The sequence below is a fragment of the Podarcis raffonei genome, chromosome 1 (genome assembly GCF_027172205.1).
Source record: "Podarcis raffonei isolate rPodRaf1 chromosome 1, rPodRaf1.pri, whole genome shotgun sequence".
Classification (NCBI taxonomy): domain Eukaryota; kingdom Metazoa; phylum Chordata; class Lepidosauria; order Squamata; family Lacertidae; genus Podarcis; species Podarcis raffonei.
The window spans coordinates 94,241,566-94,264,062 of NC_070602.1; the positions used below are offsets into that span (position 1 = coordinate 94,241,566).

Genomic DNA, 22,497 nt, shown 5'->3' on the forward strand with positions numbered 1-22,497 from the left:
CAGATACAAGGGTTTGTTTAAAAATCTCCCCTGGGAATTTTCTTTAAAAAGCCATCGGTGCACAACAGGCTATTCTCATCAAACTGATGACTCTGCAGAGCTCCGTTTGCTTCTAATCAGAGAAAGTTTTGCTAACGCTATCGTTCTGGAGAGAAAGTACATTCAAGCTTATCAGCCGTGTAACAAATATCTCAGGAGTGTACGTACCCAACTCCTCAGCATTATAGATTGGTTCGGGGGGATGCAAGATGAGACTAATGTGACAAGCACTATTTAAATGTTGTTAGCATCATAATAGATCCCTTTGCCAATTGCAATCTCAGGCTTTGGGGGGCCAAATGTATCTCTTGGAATTGTCTGCAAGCCGAAGGCTCCTGCAGGCCATGAACCCTCACCAGCCTAACTTCATGACCTCAGGTACTTTTGCCTGCTTGAAAGGTGTCCTAGAACTGTGATACTGACTCCTGCTTCCCTGGATGGACGGTAGAGAGAAGTATGTGACTGTGCAGAAACTAGCCTACCATAGGTAAAGGTAAAGGGACTCCTGACCATTAGGTCCAGTCGTGGCCGACTCTGGGGTTGCGGCGCTCATCTTGCTCTATAGGCCGAGGGAGCCGGCGTACAGCTTCTAGGTCATGTGGCCAGCATGACTAAGCCGCTTCTGGTGAACCAGAGCAGCACACGGAAATGCCTTTTACCTTCCCACTGGAGGTGGGAAGTGCTTTCTGCTAGGTTGGCAGGAGCAGGGACCAAGCAACAGGAGCTCACCCCATCACAGGGATTCGAACTGCCGACCTTCTGATCAGCAAGTCCTAGGCTCTGTGGTTTAACCCACAGCGCCACCCGCGTCCCTAGCCTACCATACATAGGTAGAAATTACATTAATTGTCCCACCCACTTTTGCTTCCAGCCCTGCTCACTACAGGCATGTGCACTCTCCCACCAATGGATTTTGGGCTGAAAAAAATTCCCCAACTGTTTTCTGGTTACAAATCACAGAGTAACCTGAGGCCAAACAGCAACAACCTACACCACTGAAGACAGGTTGTGCAAAAGAGCTGTAGAGGAAAATGGGAGGAAAGGCAGGTGCAAGAGGAGCAAAGTGTGTTTCAAACTTGGTTATATCAGGAGAGAGCTGGCTTGGAAGGAAGCACTATGGCAGCCCTGTCATCTAGGAGAGGCGGCATTACAAGGTGAGGCTGAAGAGGATCCAGCAGATGAAGACAAGGTGGGGGCAAAAGAAATTAGGACATGACTGGATCTCCTTCGGAAAAGTCATGCGCCAAAGGATCTCTCTCAGCCAATATTGCTCCCAGGGGTGCAAGGCCTGGGTTTACTGCAGCCAGCTATTCACGTCTCACAGAAACAACAGAATGGAGTGGAAATCTAGACCAGAGATACAGACCTCCAGTATTAGAAAGCAAGACTCAAAGGAGACAAGGCCATGGAATACTCAGTTGGGATATGTGGACAGGATAGTGCCCATCTTAGGCTTCAAATCAGTGATGTTAATTAAAGATTGGTATAAGGAAATTCCAACTGCTATTATTATTATTATTAGACTGGATGAGACACTGCAACATTAGAGAGACACAGTACTTAAGAGTAACAACCAAATATTCCTGCCCAAAGAAGATTGCGATCTAATTTTCAATCTAGCTTGGCTCCTATCTGGTACTTTTTACAATATCAATTGAGGAATGGGGACTTGGTGGGCGGTAGGGGGTTCTACGGCACAAGCTGAATCCTCTTTCCATTGAGCACTGGTGGGCGGTAAGGGAATTTTACCATCAAGAAAGATGCATTATTGGGCAGTAGGTATAAAAAGGTTGACTACCCCTGTATTAGCCAATAGGAAGTATCTTACTTGTACAACATGCAAAGTGTTTCCTTGTGTTCCAGCCTTGAAACAGTGTTCCAATCACCTTCTGCACAGCAGAGTTCTTAGCCAAAATTGCCTTTGAAGGTTGTGCTGATTCTCAAAGCATAGCTTTCCAGAGCATCTCAACATGTAGTCAGCTCCTCAGCCTCAGGTCAGGATCTCTCAACCACTGTCAGAATCTGTGTGCGCGGTGCATATTCCGCAAGACTGTGTGAGGTAGTAGGCACATAATTCTGCTTCATGAGAATCTCAGATTTCTTTTAAGGCAAAAAGCAACAGAAAGCCACCAGCTCTTATGGCTAACAAAAAAATCTACTTAGGCAACAGCTGCTGAAATCCCAGAAAGGTGGCTCAATAAAGCTTTAGTGGGTTTCTGAGTTTTTGCCTCTCTAAATATTAACAAACCTGTAATGCATTTATGCCAATTTGCATACTGTATACATCACAGAATTCAGCTTAATGAAGAACTACAACTGGCACAGAGCGCATATGTGTATTAGAGGTGTGTAACTGACCAGCACATGCAGCAGTATATGGTTACAGAAACTATTGCAACACATTTCATTCAAAATGACAGAAATGTAATCAAATCAGTAGGAAGAATAATGCTGACTCCTGCCGTTTTGCCACTATGGTTAGGAGGAGTCCAGTGACTGAAGCATGAGGAGGCGATAGAGGGAAACACTGGGAGAAACCCCAGCACAATGGGTGGAGGGAGGAGAGGGGAGACAAGCAGAAATGCTTCCACTGACCAAGCCATCTCCTTAGCACATTGAATATGACCAGAAATCTCTCTCCTGTTGCCAGTGCCTCTGCAAAATGCAATCAGATAACCTAGACAGCATGATAAAGGGTCTGCTGAACTTGGCCGCTTCCACCAAGGTATTGTGATATCTTGTATTCCACTGTGAAAACAGAGCCAGTCCTTACACTCTTTGAGCCAGCTCCATTTCACGTCACAACTAACTACTCAAGTGAATGGCTCACTCTCACATGTGACCAAGAGGGAAGTATTTCTTTGTGAGTCATTGCTAACAGAAATTTCAAGATGTAACTTTTCTAACTGGAGGGATTAGGAAACCCCAAGAATTCTTCATAGGATAACTGACTTCTGGGATGAAGGTTAGCTTCTCCTAGAAGTCATTAAAAATAGACCTGTGCTTAACAAGTGGGTGTGCAGCTACAAAATAGCAGCGAAGAGAATAGGGAACAGGCTCCAATAATCAAGTGGAATAGGGGGGAAAGGGATGAGCATGGCATTTCAAACCAAATTAGTAATGAAGGTTTGTTTTCCTTTAGTGGTGCAGCAATAAAAACTGCTACCACAATTGAAAAGCTAAGCAGGGTCTGATATGGTTTCAAACTGGATGGGGTATTGAGATTCCTGTATTGAGATTCCTGCATTGCAAGGGATTGGGCTAATGACTCTCGGGGTCTCTTCCAACTTCACAATTCTATGATTCAATAGAATTTCCCAACTCTTACAATTCTAATAACATGCCTCTTTTTTCACGTGAAAGCGTGCAAGTAGAATATAAGGACGAATTTCACATTACAGAATATGCTGAAAACTGCACTAACCCAACAAGTGAGTGGTAGATCTTTTCAAATTCTTGTTTGTTTGGATGCACCCATAAGAAGTACATTTCAATAGGGTTTTTTGGTGGGGAGCGGTCAAAGAAATGTTTCAGATGGTGCAAGCCATCGACATAATCAGACCTCCCAATATGGTAACTTAGCTTATCTGGAAAAGTGAACTATCAATCTGTGTGTCATGGTAATCTGCAATGGCCTTAAAGTCCCCCCTCCCCCCAGTTACTATTGTGAAACCATAGAGAGGCATAGAGTATCCAACTTGATAAACTCTGGCTGCATGGTCAATAAATCTCACATCTGTATCTCTTAATCTTGAATGATTTTGAAATTAATTGCTATTCTATATCTGCACAAAGCAGCACAGGCCTGTAGCATTCTATAAGATGTGCCTGCATCATGCCTGGCTTATTCATTCCTATTATGGGAAGCTTCAGCAAAGCAACTGTGTTTTCTTTTATGGGTCTACAGTGGGGTTGTTTTTAAAATCTCCCCACAGCCATTTTGATAACCTCCCTTTAACCGGCTTACGAAGTCCAATTTCCTCGTCAAGGTTTTCCGAGTGGGAGGCAATTCCTCAAGAAATACAGTATTAGTGCGCAAACCATCAGTCACCTTTATGAGACAAGCCTTGAGTGCGCGATGGCCGAGGTCTATTAAATACCCATAAGATTGATTATGGGAAAAGTGCACAGGAAACCTTACATTTCCAGTCCATTTTTATAGTATTTACAGCTTCTTGTGATACTACTCATATGAGAGCCAGAGCTCAACAGACTAAGCTGTTATCCTATCTGCAAGCTACTGTATACATTAAGTGGGATTCAAAGAGCTGCTTAAGACTTACAATTGCCCAGTGGACCCTTTTCCTTTTCTTCTTCAAACAACTGAATCGCAGCTGAAACCCTCAATGTAAGAGTTTCCATTTCAAAAGCAGCTTGCCATGCAGCACAAGGAAAGATGCCGTTCAATAAAAGCCAAAAGTCCCCTGGGACTCATGAAACTATTTTCAGAGTTTTGTAAATCATCCCGTAAGTAAAAGCAGAGGTGAAGTCAAATGCATCTGCACAATCAAGCGAGAGGCATCTGTGAATCCTAGTGAATTTCTGGCATCAAGTCTTCCAAATAGGAGACTACAGGAAGACACTTTTACAGTAGTTCAGCCTTGCAAATTAAGCCCTTGAGTATTCCTAGCCCATTTGTTTGAGGCAGGAAGAGGTGTTGAGAGGGGGAACACCCTAACTCTGCAGAACTGCTCTGCCAGTTTGCCTGGAGATACTCTCCAAGTTTTCTTACCTGGAACAAGCTCTCTGAGCAGCCATACATCCTCTGTTGCTATTCCAGCCATCTCCCACACAGGTAGCTATGGTTGTATTAGACCTCTAACAACTGAGCATCCCTCAGAAGACTCAGCGGTCTTCTGAGTTTTGACAAAATTCAAAAATAGCATCATAAGCCAACTGGCTCCAGGAGGGCAGGTGTCAACTAAGTTGTGTGACTGGAACGAGGTTCGCTTACTCAGCAGGATTCTCCCCCCACCCCAACTTAAATCTGGGTTGGGGGAGCCACCAGAAAAGATTTGAGGGCACAGGGGGGAAGAGAAGGCGGAAGTCTTCTTGCATGACCAGACCTTGTTCCTCCACTTAGCGCTTTGTTGAATTCCATCCCAAGGGTGGAATTCAACATAGCTCTACAGCAAATGTCCTCGCAGTCCAGGGATTTCTCCTTGCAGAATGGAATGTTACCCCTACTCCAGATCACGGGTTCCCACAACCCTCCGGAACATTTGGGCGAGCCTTTAAAACTGACATTCCAGTTGTGAGAGTGTGGTTAGGACAACTGCCACTTGCTTGTTCCAACACAACATATATTACTATATAAACAACTCATCAGTAGGAAACCTGGCTTTCAGTGTTACTGCAAACACAACCACTTGGATTCACAAGTACCTCGCTGCTTCTGATGTTGCTCTCCTGCTGCCATGTGAAAAAGGCAGTTCATGCAGTTAAAATGCACAAGCTGGATGCCCTAATGGAACACGGCTGCAGGGCCTGAAGCCTATTCCAAAAGGGACAAAAAGGAAAGAATCCGCTTTGGTGGCAGAACCAATAGCCTGAGAAGTGTGCTATGTGCCCAGAACTCTAAAGGCATTTATTCGTGTGACACGGTGATATATAATTTTGGTTGACCTTTTGAATTCTAACCATTTAAACTCAATTCAAAAATTCATACAGAGTGCAATACCCCTAAACTTCTTCAAAGCTTTCAATTCAAGGTAAGATATCACTTTATATACGTCTCGGATAAAGGTTCTCTCTTCTTCAAACATCCTTTATACTTCCAAAAGTTACAAAAAGGCTTTTGAAGCTTTGGAGGAAAAAGGAATTGCCACTTGGGACCGGGTGGGGTGGTGGGAATAATCACCTACAATTTCTAAGCATGGCCCCAGTGGGCTGTCAAACCTCTAAAGCGCTTCTGAACAGCCATGTGGCATAGCAGGCAGACAACCTACGTTTACTTTGTAAGAAAACACAAGGAAGAGTCTCTGAGTACAAAAACTTAAAGAGTACATAAAAAAGAATTGTATTAATCACCTCTTGCAAAATCTGTGTACGTACAGCCTAAAAATTCCGAGAGATGCCAAATCACTTGGGAGTCCATGGAAGAAAATAGAGCACCCTTTTAAAAGTGCCACATAGTATCAGTGGATAGAGACTTGAGCTCCAATCCATTGTAGCCACAGTGTTAGCTCCCGGAGGACCCGCAAAGAGTCAGCCAAGACGTATATCAAGAATACTAATATCCTGCACTGCAGAGGGGAATAGGGGACACAGGAAGAGGCATTCTATTTTCCCGGGTAAGAGAACTGCAGCCAATTCATGTGAGCATAGGCTGGAAGAAGTGGGAAAAGCTAAAAGGAATCTTCCATGCATAGGTACAATGATCACAGAGGACTGGACTGTGTCCTAAAAGTGTGTGCTTCAAAGTCTATACCAAATTCTATACTGAATGCACCTTGCTTTGCAGAGAACAGAGTAATTAAGTGAAGGATCAAAAGCCATTTCTGTGAACACGGAACAAGCATCTCAGCGGGAAAACTGCCTGCTATCTGATTGTTTCTTGTTAATGTGCTTGAAGATTTTGGATTTCTGGACGTTCTTTGATTTCTGATAGCCAAACCCTCCACCGCCACCTCTTTTTTGCAATCTCTTCCCGTGGCTGCTGTTTACATCTGAGAAAATGGTGTCAAGGAATGCAAGTTCATAAATATGTAATTAGCTTAAGCTATTAAAATTCTAAGGATGGCACCAAGGCCTCTTTTTTTTGGGGGGGGGGGGTGGAATCATAGCATTAGCAGTACATTTTCAAAACTAGGTTGCAAGTGTGGCAAGGGAGAAGAAAACGCATATAGAAATTTATCTAGTGACTGCCATCGCTCAGAGTTTTCCAATTAAGTTTTTTTAAGGAGAGCAAAGTTAGCCCTCTGTTAGATACCATTATTATGTCAAGCTTGTGACGGAAGCAGTCGTGTTCCAAAGGATAGAATAACTAGTCCATGTAAACACAAAGTCAATGGGCATTTAAGGATGCAAAGAAGATGGAATGAAACAACAAAAGCAGACCATAATCACTTGCCCTGGCAAGCCCTCCTTAAGAGTAGTGCCATCACTACACACTGAAAGCTCATGCCCTCCACCTTCTTTTACACATGAAAATGTCATGTTTAAAATTTACACCTGCAGTTCTGAATTTCCAAAACTGCCATTGAACTAGATCTACTACCAGCCCACAAACTGGTTTACTGACAAGTGAACAGTCGACCCCAACACATCTGAATCTTAGAAAAGGGAAGAAATCAATACTTTGCAACAAAAGGATACTAAGGTCCACAAATGGTGGGACCTTGAAGCCAAAAGAGAGTGCAACCTTGAGCAGATCCAAGTTATTGACGTTGTAGATCTGTTTCAGAGAATGGGAATCATAAGCTCTTATATAGGCTTTGTAAGCTTCTTGGGCAGATTTGTGAAGAAAGTAGTTCTTCTCGATCAATTTTTCCAGCTGAAAATTACAAAGGCAGAAGGAACGTTCAATTATACAGTCACCTAATAAATGAGGAAATGGAACATTTTGCAGGTAACTGACATTGACATTTATCATTTGGAAGAATAGAGCAACACAGTTGGAATAGTACACACATTTATCAAATTGTAGTTTTCAAAGTTAACAATGCAAGCTCATTATCAAGAAATACTGTTCTTTTCCTTATTTTTTACAAAAATATGTGGCTATAGAATTTGAAAGTTAGGTATAAATTTCCTTCATAGAACGAAGTGTGAAAACTCCACATTCTACAGTGGGACTTTTTACCAGGTCTCTGAAAAAAAAATATCCTGGTCTCCATCTTACCTACTGCTAAAAATATACACAGCATGTTGCCACTTCCAGGTTTTTAAAAAATATATAATGCCATAGAGGAAAGGCTTCTAAAATCACGCCCCAATGTCAACCTCTCTGATATTAACGTCTTGCAGTCAACTCAGTTTACACTCACATGCTGTCATTTTATCCTGCGTAGTGAAATTCTTGTGGGAGGAAGTGCAAAACGACATCAGGGTCTGTTCCAGCTATGGCCCATTCCTCTGCTTGCCCTGAGACCCTCAGGCCATATACTGTCAACTGCCTGTGGGAACTGTTATTATTTTACTCTCTTTTCTATTAGAAATCCTTCCATGAGGACGTATAAATATTCTGAAAGGCTACAAATAAACACTAATAAGAAAGACCATAAGGGTACCACTCAGGTGCCTCAACATACGTAAGACACACATTGTGCTATGTTCGTTTTATAAGTAGGTTGCTGCGGTTACTTTAAATGTAGCAGGATTAAAATTTATCCAAATTTAGTTTCACTCAGACCTCACAATAGCTTCAAATTTGTGCACTGTGTGTTCTTCTATTATGATTTATTCATTAGATTGCTTTTTGTATTTATTTTTAGTTACCTAGATATGTGGGGTACAAATTTTTCCAAAGAAATAGGTGAAGCAAGCTTAAGAATGCAAGTGGCAGAAACGCTTTTATTTTTATTTTACCTGAGATTGGATGTCAGAAATTTTGGACCAAGAAAATTCAAATTCATTTAATGGTACCTAAAAGAATAATTAAGAAAACTGTTACATTATATGCAGAAGATACTGAAAAGGCAGGTGCTGCTCAAACATCAGTTCAGAGAACTGTCACTAAAAACAAATAGCAGCTGTCTAGAACATATGGAGGCTCACCCCAAATCCCATTCTTCTGCACTTGCTAAATTAGTGTAAATAAAGCAGGGTTTTTTTGGTGATGACAGAAATCCAGAGAGCGATTTCAACACAAAAATGTTTCAAAGAGGAATGGAAGTTCATACACAGCATGAGCAGCTGTTTTGTAATCGCATTCTGAAACACCCTCATAACCAAAGACATTTCACATTTCTATACCCAACAGGGGACAATTACTCTGATGCATTCCTGTGCAAATGCGTCATGGAAGTTTCTGTATTTGCATAATTCCTGCAAAAGATGTGTTCGTGAGTCATTTTATGGTGGGAAAACAAGCTTATATGAACCCCCTGTGGGCTACCACCAATATATGCAGAAGCACTGCCCTGACAGCTTCACGGTGGTATTGCCTCCATCAAAGCCCTCACCATTCTATGCAAAACATACAAAACAAACAATTTTATTGACAACTTATGACCATCCTTGGCATCATGGGAATTAGAAGCTGATTCTGTTTGCTCTGATACTGCTGGATATGCGATGGGACCAAGAACCAGGATATCAAAGCAGTGCATCCATAGCTTGTGTTAAATTTTCTCTACTCCCTTAAACTCCACATGCATATGATGGAAAGCTTCTTCTAAATTATGCAGTTTCATTACAGCAGCCGCTCTGCAATTCTACTAAGGTTATTTAGTTAAACACTCTTTAGGCAATTAAGGCAGGTAGAAATTATTTGATTAATCATTAAAGCTTAGCTGCAGTGCTCCACACTGACTTACCCTGGCTTGCTTTAGGTAACGCAAGAAACCCAGTTCTTCCGGACGTAAAATCAGCAGAGCATGTCCTCTTCCATTTATACCCCGGGCAGTCCTACCAACACGGTGAATGTATTCCTTTTTAAAAAGAAACAATGCAAGAGTAACTAACATTTTTTTTACAGTAAACAGAGGCACAGCAAAGGGCGCTCATACATAAACAGATCCACAACTAAACTTACATAAAAGTCTCCTATTCCCCAAATGAAATTCTTATTTACTTCAGTTATGGACTTAGCTTTGACAAAATAAATTAGAAAAAAAGAGGAAAAGCATGGATGCTTTGGAAAAGTATACACAATGGGAAAAATAAAGCATTGTGGGGGGTTTTTTTGGGGGGGGGGGAGTTTGGAAGCTTGACTCTTCTTGGTTGGAGCCGACGCAGCTGGAAGTTAGCATCTTCTGGCTGCTGCTAAGGTCCCAACACCCTGGACCCACCACTGCCCATGATCTTTATTTCTTGCTGCTCCTCATTACTGTCACCATTTGATTGCTCAGGCAGCTAACAGCACATTAACCAGCTCTTTCCTTCTGGGCTCCCAATGTCTCACCTAAATGCCACTCTAACTTGCTCTTGAATATCGCTGGAGCCAGCTATGATTCCAATACTCTTGCCTTATTCAGGCATTCCATGCCCACCGTTATAGAACTGCCTGGGTGAGGACAGGAACATGCTAGCTAGATCTGCTCCCACCCTGGTCATGTCCGTGTTACTGGTCTCCACATACCGGAAGGCAAACACCTGCAGCATGGATCCTGCTCCAATCCTGAAAGCTACATGCATGTTTCAGCAAACTGATCATGCAGCAACAAGCAATTTAACTGGAAGGCAGCGTGAAAGTCTGGCCTCTCTCTTCCTGGGATGCTGCTGTTTCTGCGCTGATGCAAGCCACCCCACATGCCAATAACTATTGGTACTAGCATTGTGACTTTTGCTACTTAAGCAGATCTTTGGTTCAGCATAGGGATTTGACGATGGAGGGAAGGAAAAGAACAGCTGACACAGAGGAATGAGGAGCTCTGCCATATGCAAATGGTGCTCTCTGCTCACTATATACCAGATTTTCCAGTTCCTTTATCTTTTTTTTTTAAAGTTTCCTTAGAAGAGCAATCTTGTGCAAATAATTTCCCCCCGAAAGGGGGGGGGACATTCTGAAGGGTCTCAGAAAACAGTCTGAACGTACAGGATACAGAAACCCTGCAGAAGCAAAACGAAATTGGGTATAATCACTGTATGGGACAGAAACATATGCATGCCACCTTGCGCTCCTTGGAGGAAATGTAATGGATAAAATTTAAATGTTAAATTGTGAAGTCAAGCTTAGCAGGGATTTTATTGATGGTCTATTTTTATTCCTATACGCTGTATGCCACCTTGCTATATTATAAGTGCGTGTTATAAATATGCATAAATAAATATATTAAGATTTGCGGTCTCATTTAGTTTCAGGAACACGGGGGAATTTCTTAGGTGGGTTAAATCCACAGCGCCTCTGAAAACATACATCTTTCAGGAAATTGTACTACCTTTGGATCATCTGGTGGGTCATACTGAACAATCCAGTCAACCTCCGGAATGTCCAGTCCTCGAGCAGCTACATCTGTGCACAAGAGTATTCCAGAATCTGCATTGCAGAACTGGAAAAATGTCGTTGTCCGCTTCGTTTGCTTCTGCTTGCCCTAGAAGAAAGTGAGATGTTCATGATGAGGTTCATAAGCAACTATGGGATTCTCCAGAGAGAGCCTGAAAGCCAACACATCCCTATAATGTACATGCATCACACTGCATGAATAGCAACCTGGCTACAAATATATCAGAATTATGTCAAAAATTATACTGCCAAACAAACCCCAAATCCGTTACAAAGCCATAACTAGGTGTGAACAAGTGTCAGAACCACCACTGTGTGGGAAATAACCTGTGATATATTATGCACGGCGAAATAAATAGTGCTTTTTAATTCTTACAAGAATCCTGTAAAGAAAGGCCTGCATTACTATCCCCATATTGCAGCCAGTATGCCAAGGCTCTGCAGTTTGCAAAAAAACACTCCAGCAAATCCATGCCTAAGGCAAGATTTAGATCAGAGAATTGCTGGCTGTCAGTTTACACTTTTAGCCACCACATAAAATCAGAAGAAATGTCCAGCATGGAAAAAGGCAGCAATTACTGCTTTTTATGAGAAAATGCAATAAGAGCAGACTACAGTAGGAAGAGGGACACGGGTGGCGCTGTGGGTTAAACCACAGAGCCTAGGACTTGCCGAACAGAAGGTCGGCGGTTCGAATCCCTGCGACGGGGTGAGCTCCCGTTGCTCAGTCCCAGCTCCTGCCAACCTAGCAGTTCAAAAGCACGTCAAAGTGCAAGTAGATAAATAGGTACCGCTCCGGCGGGAAGGTAAACGGCGTTTCCGTGCGCTGCTCTGGTTTGTCAGAAGCGGCTTAGTCATGCTGGCCACATTACCCGGAAGCTGTACGCCGGCTCCCTCGGCCAATAAAGCAAGATGAGCGCCGCAACCCCAGAGTCGGTCACGACTGGACCTAATGGTCGGGGGTCCCTTTACCTTTACCTTACAGTAGGAAGACTGTGAGAGAGACCTGAGTGCAACAGTACTTTCCTCACTTGCGATTCCCAGAAACTGGCATTCAGAGACACACTCCAACATGGGAGGCAGAGCATAGCCATCGAGAGTAGCAGTTCAAGACTGATTTATGTTGTATATCACACTTTCTACTTCAGTGGGAAAATAACTCAAAAAGTATTGAACTATAAAAATCTCCAGGTAGATGGTTAGAGACGTTGTCCAATAACGCATGGTTAAGTCTGCATTCTCCTCTCCCTGACCCCACATAAATCTATGGTACACCTTTTTTGGTGAACCTGTTTTGGGGTGTAAAGAAAACCAGCAGCAGCTCATACAATAAAACATCCTTAACCAACCTAGTGCCCTCCAAATGTTTTAGACTACAATTCCCATTAGTCTCAGCCAGCATGGCGTGCTAATGGGAGTTGTATTCCAGAGAGGTTATAGTAAAACCCATACACAGGAATGGCTTCTACCACAAATAAAAAAACCTCTGCCATTGAATGGTTGTTAAACTGTTGCACAAATCTGCCCTGAAGTTCTTTGTTGCAATGACACATTTCACTGGAAATACTCAGGGCCTTCCAGGTTAGGTAAACTGGCAGAATATGAACTGCATCAGTTGTAAACATAAACAAACAAAAACATAAACAAAACAAAACAAAAAAAAGCCCGTTTTTTTTTTGCTTTCTAAAAAGTGCACAGTATTGCAGTTAATTTAGTAAATTCTACCTGAATAGTCATTTTTGTGTTAATTTAAGAAGAAACAAAGGGTGCTTTGCTTCTTCCACAGTATGGGCATTGGGGGGGAAATCACTTTACTACATTAATGCAGACACACTTAAAACGGTTAACTGTCAGCTAACAACATTCTAACAAACAATTTCAACCTTGCTGACAAAACCGAGTTCTTCACATAAGCATTTTAAAGGCAGGTTTAAGAGAAAGGTTCTGCTGATGACATTTAAAGGTTAATTTATGACTCCATTGCAGAAATCTTGCTGAGATGCTGACATTCTTGTTATGCACTCTCAGGCTTCATAAAAGGCCACCTGCAATTTACAGTAACTTCAAAGCTACATGCATTATTCAAGCTTGCAAGTCGGCTCAAAACACCCAGCTGTAGATGCAAAAGGGGTCTCATGATAGCATAGAGCAGGGTAAATTTCTTGCCAAAAAGAGGGGCTATTGAAATCATTCACAGTGTGCCCTGGAAGTCCCATAACTCTGAGATCAGATGTCAGTTAAAGATGGCACTTAGCTGGCCAAAATTTTTGTAAATGTACTGGTTGAACACTGTCAAAATGCCTTACAGTGGTTCTCAACCTGTGGGTCCCCAGATGTTGTTGGACTACAACTCCCATCATCCCTGAGCTCTGGCCTTGCTACCTAGGGGTGATAGGAGTTGTAGTTCAACAACATCTGGGGACCCACAAGTTGAGAACGGCTGGCTTATAACATCCATCACATCATAATGACCGCTAAGCTATTGGTTTGCTTAAAACATGGTTCATTTAACTGAACACCAGCACCATCCTTTAGTTGAGCAGAAAAACAAACTATGGAGCAGCTGGCTTAGCATTGCTTAAACCAGCCCTTTTGGTTTGTTTCTCTCAAAGAAACCATGAATGAGCAGGGAAGTCAAGAACGAACCTTGGCAATAGATTGTGGGAGTACTCAAGCAGCATATATCAGCATGCACCTCATGGATAGTTAAACAAATAATACTTCAAAGCTTAGCATTACCTCTGAACGCAGCCAGTGAAAAGGGAGCCCGCAATAACTCACAAGTGATGGATTACTGCTAGATTCTGGTTTATCAGATTATCAGCTTTATGTATATTAACCCAAAATAAATCTTGAGTGATCAAAACAGTCATGGATAAACACTGCCAGTTTCAAAGTAGATTGTCATTTCCAAAACATATACTTACGTGAATGGCCAGGACTGGGAGATCAATGTAATTAAGAAGTTCATAATGATACTTGACAGACATACATGAAGAGAAGAACACCATCAGCTTTTTCTTCCGATTTTTCTTGAGGAAAGTGAAAAGCAGGAGGAACCTCTTTTCTGAAGGGCACACTACGTAACCCTAAAAATGATTGGAAAAATGGTTTTATGTACATATAGCCTTCTATAGTACTATTTCTAGCAACTTCCAAATGGAAGCACACTGTACCAAAATGCACCTAAAGAATTGTGTTCTGATAACCCATTTCCTAATCTCTTACTTGTGAAAAATTTTGATCAGAAGTGAAGGTGTGTGGTTGACTCCCATCGACTAAAGGAAAGAGATCAAAAAGGGGTTTTAAAAACAAACAAACCCGATTCCAATGCTATTCATCTGCCAGTAGGAAAGGCACCACTGGCAGAATGGATTCCCCTTCCTTCTGCAGCTCCCCCCGCCCGCTGTGATGGCAAAATCTGCTCCGGAGGGTTGGATAACCCTCTGTAGAAGACTGGGGGCTGCAGGAAGAAAGACATCCCATCATAGAAAACAGTTACGTTTTCTTACAGTTCCATCCTATGCACATTTGCCAGCAATCCAACTAAATTCAGTCGGATTTTCCAGTGAACATGTTCAAAAATTATGGCCTTAGAAAATGCCAGGCTACCTGAATAAAGATTTCAGTGAAATGTGATTTTCAGTGAAATGAGATTTTGTAGTAATGACTTTTTAAAGCTAGTCACTGCCTACTGTGTTATCCTTTTGGTGCCAGGCAAAGATGGTTCCCGCCCCCCCCCCCAAATCGCTTGGGCAGCACCTGCCTTTAATGCGACTGTGTTTTTATCTTCTTTATCCTAATTGCAAATTGTTTTGAGACTTTAGTAGGAAGCAATATACAAATTTAATAAACCTAAGCCCAATCTAAATCTGGTATAAGACCATTCCAAGTGAGATAGTAGACAATTAATATCTTCAGGTAGCAGAATGGAGTCCACACTATTTCAAAGCTGCACTTAGCTGTAATTATGCCACTGCAGGTGCATAGGAATCAGGTTTGTTATGAATATTTGAAAAAAGTGATCAGCTGCAAGCCAAAATTAGAAACATTATGTACACTGGCTGTACCTGAACTTGGATGCAGATCTCAATGTCTGGGTTTGCACGTAGCACTTATTTATTAAGATCCTAGGGCAGGCTACAGCAATATAATATACAATTATATATGTTACAGTACAATTAAAAAAACACAAGCAAAACATTATAACCAGAGCAGAACAATACAAATTCAGCAAACGCAGGGTTCCACAAAACAAAGGTATTAACTGTCCAAAGTCCAGAGTGAAGTTACAGCTTCAGCATATGGTGAAAGCTATACAGTGAAGATGCTAGATCAGGCACAGGCAAACTCGGCCCTCCAGATGTTTTGGGACTACAATCCCCATCATCCCTGACCACTGGTCCTGTTAGCTAGGGATGATGGGAGTTGTAGTCCCAAAACATCTGGAGGGCTGGGTTTGCCTATGCCTGTGCTAGATGCATGTCTGTGGAACTATACGTGGTCAACAGTAAAAGCTTATGAAACAACAACAAGCCATGGTTTAAAAGTGTGGTTTAGTCATGGGGAATAAACCCTGGTTAAGACACTGAGCCGGGATGGGACAATTGAATTAAACCATAACTTAAGAGTTGCATGAGAACCAGGACAATATGAAAAACAAAGGGCACCTGGAGAAAGTGAAATATGATAAAAGCAGAGAAATGAGTGTCCAGGACAGCAGCAAAAATGAAACAAACTCTGCTAAGAAGCTAATGTATCTTTATACTACCACTTCCACCAGCACCACCACCATCATCGCTTGATAGTTACCTGTTCAAGCCCATCTACAGTTGCTGTCTCTTTATTGTCATCAACCCCAACATACAATGGCTCCTTTTTTAGAGAAATCTTGGCCAGGTCTTCAACTTTACGGGTTTGTGTAGCAGAGAACAGCATGGTCTGCCTACGCTCTGGGAGGGAGAAAAATAGGAAACAACTTCAACTGAATGGATTACAGCAACAGACTTTGAATGAAATAAACACACTAATGCTTTGAGAAACACACTTGCTCTTTGTATAATCTGGATATTTCTAAAATTAGCCGGTCACAGGTTTTTTTCAACTAAGAGCCAAATAGTTTCATAGCAGTCCAGTTTTGAAGTAGAAGCACACCAAAAACGTTACTTATTTATTAGCAAGTGCTGATGCAGATGGGCTGCAATCCTTAACGTGCCTACTTGGGAGTAAGATCCACTGAATAGAATGGAAGTAATTTCTAAGTAAATATGCATGGGATTACTCTACAAATGTTACTATTTAGCCCGCTGTAAGGAAGGAACATCCATTTAAAATTCTGCACAGTGCTTAAAATGAAAACGCAAAAGACACTGAAGAAGTGAGCAAGAACTGCAAAAAATAAAAATAAAGTGTTTTGAGACCGCCGCTCTCCCTGCCATCTCAAGAAAGAAAGAATGAGGACAATTTGAATGTTTGGCTTACTTGGTAAGAGCTTAATGATCTGTTTCATTTCTTCCTCAAATCCCACTTCTAAGATTCTATCTGCCTCATCGATCACCAGGCACTGCAGGTTCTTGAACATAAACCCGGGAGTATTCTGCAAGGCATTTAAACAGTGTCACCAGCTATCACAAGGCACACAAAATAAGCCCTGAGCTACACACTTCTTTTCCTACCTGCATATGGTCCAGAAGCCTGCCTGGAGTTGCCACAATGATGTTAATGCCATTTGCAAGTTTCTGTGCCTCGGCAGATCTATTACTGCCTCCCATTATCAGGCCATAAGTGTGGACGTGATGAGTCATCAATTCTTTGAGGACACCATAGGTCTGCATGGCAAGTTCCCGAGTAGGCGAAAGGATGAGGACACCCGTTCCTGGAAGGGGGCAGAGGGAAAGATGCAGAAAGGAGACCATAATGGCAAACAATTATCCCCAAATTTATCTTCAGACTTTCAAGTGAGAAGGCCATGCAGAAAATCTTACCATTCCTGGGCATGAATTTTAACTTGTAGATGAGTTCTATGGCTGGAATAAGAAATGCCAGAGTTTTGCCACTGCCAGTTTTTGCTGCTGCTAGAATATCTCTGCAGATAAAATAAGTACAAAGAACTGAATTTAGGAGTAGGAAAGCTGAAACAATTTAAAATCAAATAAGAATAGCTTTAAAGCTAAACATTAAAAATAAACCCGGAGTTTGTGCTTATGCATGCCTAGGCAAAAGTAAGTCCCACTGAGCTTATTTCTAGTTATAGGATTACAGCCTAAACTACATGATTACACATGACACAGAAAATAGTTTGCCAAAATACATAAGTGGGACTGCTTGAAACTGTCACTATTTTAATTTTAACCACAACCTTAACTGATTTTAATGTGGCATGCTTTAATACAATGCTCACAATCCAGCAATGAGATAGAAAGAAACGCAGCCTGGTCCTATAAGCAATTATTCAAATTAAGTCCCATGGGGTGATATCCGATTGTGATGCCCTATTTGCATATGAGACTGTTGCTTGTGCAAACAGGCCCTGCTCTTCCTCTCCTTTCCCTTACAGATGTGCGTTTCCCTGTTCCATATGGTGTGTTTGGGAGTCATGCTAAATATTACCCCTGTATTCACTGGGCTCTTATCGGGCTAGTATGCACAAGATAGCAACCCCAGTAACAGCACGTGGGGTGGGGAGGAGAGGAGAAATCATTCTGTGGCTATCCAAGAGCTATCTCCTTAGTTACTTTGCATTCATAGGAACATACAAAGAGCCCTGTCGGATCAGGCCAATGGGCCATCTAGTCCAGCATTCTGTTCTCAGTGGCCAACCAGATGCCTCAGGGCAGAATCCGAGCACATGATCACTCTCCCCTCCTGTGATCTCTAGCAACTGGTGCTCAGAAGCATTGCTGCGTCCAGTTGTGGAGGCAGAACACAGCTATCATGCCTAGTTGCCATTGATACGATTACAAAAAAAAGAGTCCATACAAAACACACCTGCCTTCCACAAGCCATTTCTTACCTGCCTTCCACAAGTGGTTTAATACTTTTATGTTGAATTTCTGTCATGTGCGTAAAGCCCATGTCAGCTATTCCTTTCAACGTGTTCTCACTGACAAGGCCATTAAGGGAAGCAAATGACGTATCCTCAAAAGCACCTGAAGGCAGAAATGATCTTGGTCAGTTTCCATTGACAACATGCCAAAATAAATAGCAACAAACCCTTATTAAAGTAGAACAAAGCTGGTCTTTCAGTATCAAATTTCGTTTCTGCACACCACGGAAAATTCTGACGACAGCTAACTTATCCAGCTCCTAAGCATTCACAGCCTCAGTACACACAACTTTCTCTGGAATCATCTGACCACCAAATAAGCTTAGTGTATTGCTGAGATGGTTTAATTTTTCCACATATGAAAGCCACATTGCAGCAATGCCTGAAGGAGTTACACATCTGCAAGTCCCATACACAGCCTACTGCAGGGGCCAGCAAACTTTTTTAGTAGGGGGGCAGTCCACTGTCCCTCAGACCTTATGGGGGACCAGACTATATTGGGGGGGGGGGAATGAACGAATTCCTATGCCCCACAAATAACCCAGAGATGCATTTGAAGTAAAAGCACACATTCTACTCATGTAAAAACACGCTGATTCCCGGACCGTCTGTGGGCTGGATTTAGTAGGTGATTGGGCCGGATCTGGCCCCCGGGCCTGAGTTTGCCTACTCATGGCCTACAGCATGTGTAGCATTTGCTTGCCAATATCTCTTGGCTTGAGTTGTGCAGATTAATATGGGAAAGTTCCACATGTCTGGACAATTTAAGGCTACAATGCTACATACAATCATACACAGGCTGGAAACTGGCCCCGTAAAGGGACATCCCTCCTGCCCACCCCACCTTCCACTCTAACCAATGTGAATGCTGGAGCCGCAGACATAGCGTGGGCTGCACTGCTCCATCAAGCCTTGCCACTCCTGATCAGAGGTTCGTGCTGCAGCCGGATGCCAAAGCAAGGATAACTTGATCTCCAAGATCAACAGAAATCAAAATCCAGAGCCCTGGAGCCCAGTCCAATAAATCTCACTGAGTTCAATGAAATGTACTCCCAAGGGTCAGTACACAGACAATAAGTGAAACTACCAATTGACTTAACGTTCGCTTTTAAAAAAAAGAAAACCCAGTACCATCTGAACATTTTGATATACAAAATCTCACTAAACAAGAAACAGAACAAAGAAGTGTGTGTGTGTGTGTGTGTGTGTGTGTGTGTGTGTGTGTGTGTGTGGAGCTTGCCTGTTAGTCCAAGAGGCAAAGCAGGTCCATCAGCATCTTCAGACTCTTCTTTCTCATCCAGATTTTCACTACTTTCTTCTTTGGGCTCCCCATTTAAGGTGTCTTCTTCCTCAGTGCATTCTTCCTCCATTTTTGCTTTCTTAGTTTCTGTGTATACACAATGCATGGAAATTAATCAATGCCAACACCGGACATGTACATATGAACTAGCAGTCTGCAGCAAGAATCTATATGGCAGTCAGTGTAGTTGGTATATTCATTGAAAGGGCCATAGGAAGAATTCCACATTGTTGATCTCTGGTTTTAGCATTTAAACTATGGACAAACATGTACTTATGCCACATATAAACCACCACCAAAGTTTCTGCATCTAAGCTGCAAAAGGAGGGAAAAGCTGGTTCTGCACTATGTGGAGTAGTCACCTAGAAAGCAGAAGAGAACAAAGAAGAAAACAGAGAAGGCAGAATTGTGTTGCTCAATCAGATGAACAGCCAGTTTATCTACTGCTCTTCCAATATGGACTCCATTTTTCAGGTTTCCATTCAACAGAAGCTGCGTCTCCCTCCCTGTGCTGCTCTTTGAAGAAGCTTCACACTTGCAAGGCACTTGTGCTACTTCTTTAAACTTTGAAACCAGACAAGGTAAACTTTGAAACAGCACAAGGCAACTTACAAACATAGGACTGGCAATCCCCTTTGCACTGTGGTTCCCAAGCACCTAATAGGCAACTGTTGGGCACCTGAGCACCCCATAAAAGGCATTTTTACAACTGGATAAAAGTAAGAGATATAATACCATTTTCTGTATCAGCCACAATTTTTCTTTTCTTTTTCTTCTTCTTCTTTTTCAACTCAGGCTGTGTGTTTCCAGCCTCACCACTGTTTGGTGTTACTTTAGTCTGTTCCACACCCTCTGTTTTTTGTTCTTCAGCTGCTGCTTCTGAGATGCTGGAAAAGTCTTCTGCGATGCCCTCAACTGTTGCTCCTAATGAGAAAAATAATAAATCAAAGCAATGTCTGATACCATTTAACAACAACAACAACAACTTCACACATGAAGGGCCACATCACATTCATAGCTCTTCCAGTTAATTACTACTGGTGCATATACTCTCTCTATTGGACCCAATGGACAACCTCTTCTTGCTCACAAAAAGTAAGTGTGCACATGTTTTAGAAAGAAAGGATATTGTAGAGCTGGAAAAGATTCAGAGAATGCCAACCAAATACGATCAAGGGGATGGAATGACTCCTCTACAAGGGTTGCAGCACTTGTGCCTTTTTAGTTTAGAGCAGGGGTGTCCAACCAGTAGATCATGATCTACTGGTAGATCCCTGGCTGATCATAGTAGATCACAGGATCCTTATTGTGTACAAAAAGTTACGGAGGGGAAAGCTAAAAAACTCTGTGCAATCCTAAAAAGCTCAACAACTCTGGCACTCTTCCCTCCTAAAGAAAATCCACCCACCCCATGCACGCTCCTCCTCCGTCCAATGACAATGGGTAGATCACTGCCAGTTTTTTTATACTGCGAGTAGATCACAGTCTCTCGGGAGTTGGACATGTCTGGTTTAGAGAAAAGGGGAGTGACATGACATGAGTTTATAAAATTACACATGGCATGGAGGAAGTGCATAGTTTCTCTCCCTCTCTTGAACTCTTAGAACTTGGGTAAGGGTTACAGCTCAGTGGTAGAGTAACTATCTGCCTTGAAAGCAGAAGGCTCTGCGTTCAATCCCCAATACCATCTCCAGGTAGGGTTGGTAGAAACTCTAGCCTGAAACCCCAGACAGCCGCTGTCAGTCAGTGTACACAATACTGAGCAAGCTGGACCAATGGTCTGGCTCGATATAAGGCAGTCTTCCTATGTTCTCATGACCTGAAACTGAATGTTGGAAGATTTAGGGTAGATAAAAGAAAGCACTTTCTCATGCAGGGCATAGTTAAAACTATGGAACTCACTCCCACAGGAGGCAGCGGCGGCCACCAACCCATATGTCCTTAAAAGAGATTCCTGGAGGAATCTGCTTCTCCGTCCGTTGGCCATGATGGCTATGCTCTGCCTCCATGGTCAGAGGCAGTCAAACTTCTGAATGCCAGTTGCCCCCAAACACAGGAGAGCCCTCTTGTGTTCGAATCTTGCTTTCTCACAGCTCCTTGACCAGCCACCTTGAGAACAGGATGTTGAACTTACCTGGGCCATTGGCCTGATCCAGCGGGCTATTCTTACGTTCTGTTGCCTCCTGTGCCTGATCGGGGCGCAATACATGTGTGTGGGAGGGAGCCACGTATCACCTTTTGGCGCCAGACAAATACATTCCTCTTCTCCCAGGCCTTTGGCTAATTCAATAATCTTTTAAACTGTGGGGTGGGGGAGGTTGCTGTTTTTGCTCGTTACACTGTTATGTTTTTTTTTTTTTTTTGCGTCTTTATACAGCCACCCGCCCTGTGACCCCCGGATGAAGGGCAGCGTAGAAATCCAATAAACCAACGCAGAAATAAAACAGAAAAAGCCCGTCCCTGGTCTTCCCTCCTTCCCTTCGCGGCGACCGTGTCCCTGTGTCCCCACCGGCCGCCGTCTTACCGGAGGGCCCGGGGCCCATCGTGCCATCCGCCGCCCCCGCCGCTTGCCGGGCCAAGTTGCGCTGGCGAATCTTGAGGTTGCGCTTGTGGAGCTTCTTGCGCAGCAGCCGCATCGGCAGGTTCCCGGTATTGGCCGCCATGGCTGCGGAGACCGAACGCCACCGCCGAAACCCACGTGCGCAGAGGGAAAGGGAGGCAGGAAAAAGGAAGGAGCAGCCGGAAGCAGCGGAGGCCGGTGCACGAGAGCTTCCGGTGCCCATTCGCTTCCCTCCTTCCGCCCCAAAGGGGCAGGTTGCAGCGGCCTCTAGAGGCTCGGAGAAAGAAGCGCAGGCAGCTGGGAAGTGAAAGCGCGCAGAGTTCTCCCCGCTTCTCCTCTTCCTCAGAGCTCCGTCTTTCAATGGCAGTTGAGCCTGACGCGACTCTCACCAGAGGGCAAAGCCACATTCTGCAGCTCTACGCTCAAGTCACTGGTGCTGCAGACAC

General features: G+C 43.1%; 1 protein-coding gene across 1 annotated transcript; it reads right to left on the reverse strand.

The window, feature by feature from the left end:
* Positions 1-6,034: 6,034 nt before the first annotated feature.
* Positions 6,035-22,230, reverse strand: DDX18 (DEAD-box helicase 18). Its single transcript, XM_053405042.1, has 14 exons — positions 22,016-22,230; positions 20,227-20,415; positions 19,432-19,578; positions 18,159-18,294; positions 17,131-17,231; positions 16,822-17,021; positions 16,628-16,742; positions 15,959-16,098; positions 14,074-14,235; positions 11,082-11,234; positions 9,519-9,632; positions 8,569-8,625; positions 7,357-7,534; positions 6,035-6,707 (listed from the first exon to the last, which is right to left on the reverse strand). The coding sequence occupies exons 1-14, from the start codon at positions 22,152-22,154 to the stop codon at positions 6,562-6,564; spliced, it is 1,977 nt and encodes a 658-aa protein (XP_053261017.1). The 5' UTR covers positions 22,155-22,230; the 3' UTR covers positions 6,035-6,561.
* Between the last annotated feature and the right edge of the window lie 267 nt (positions 22,231-22,497).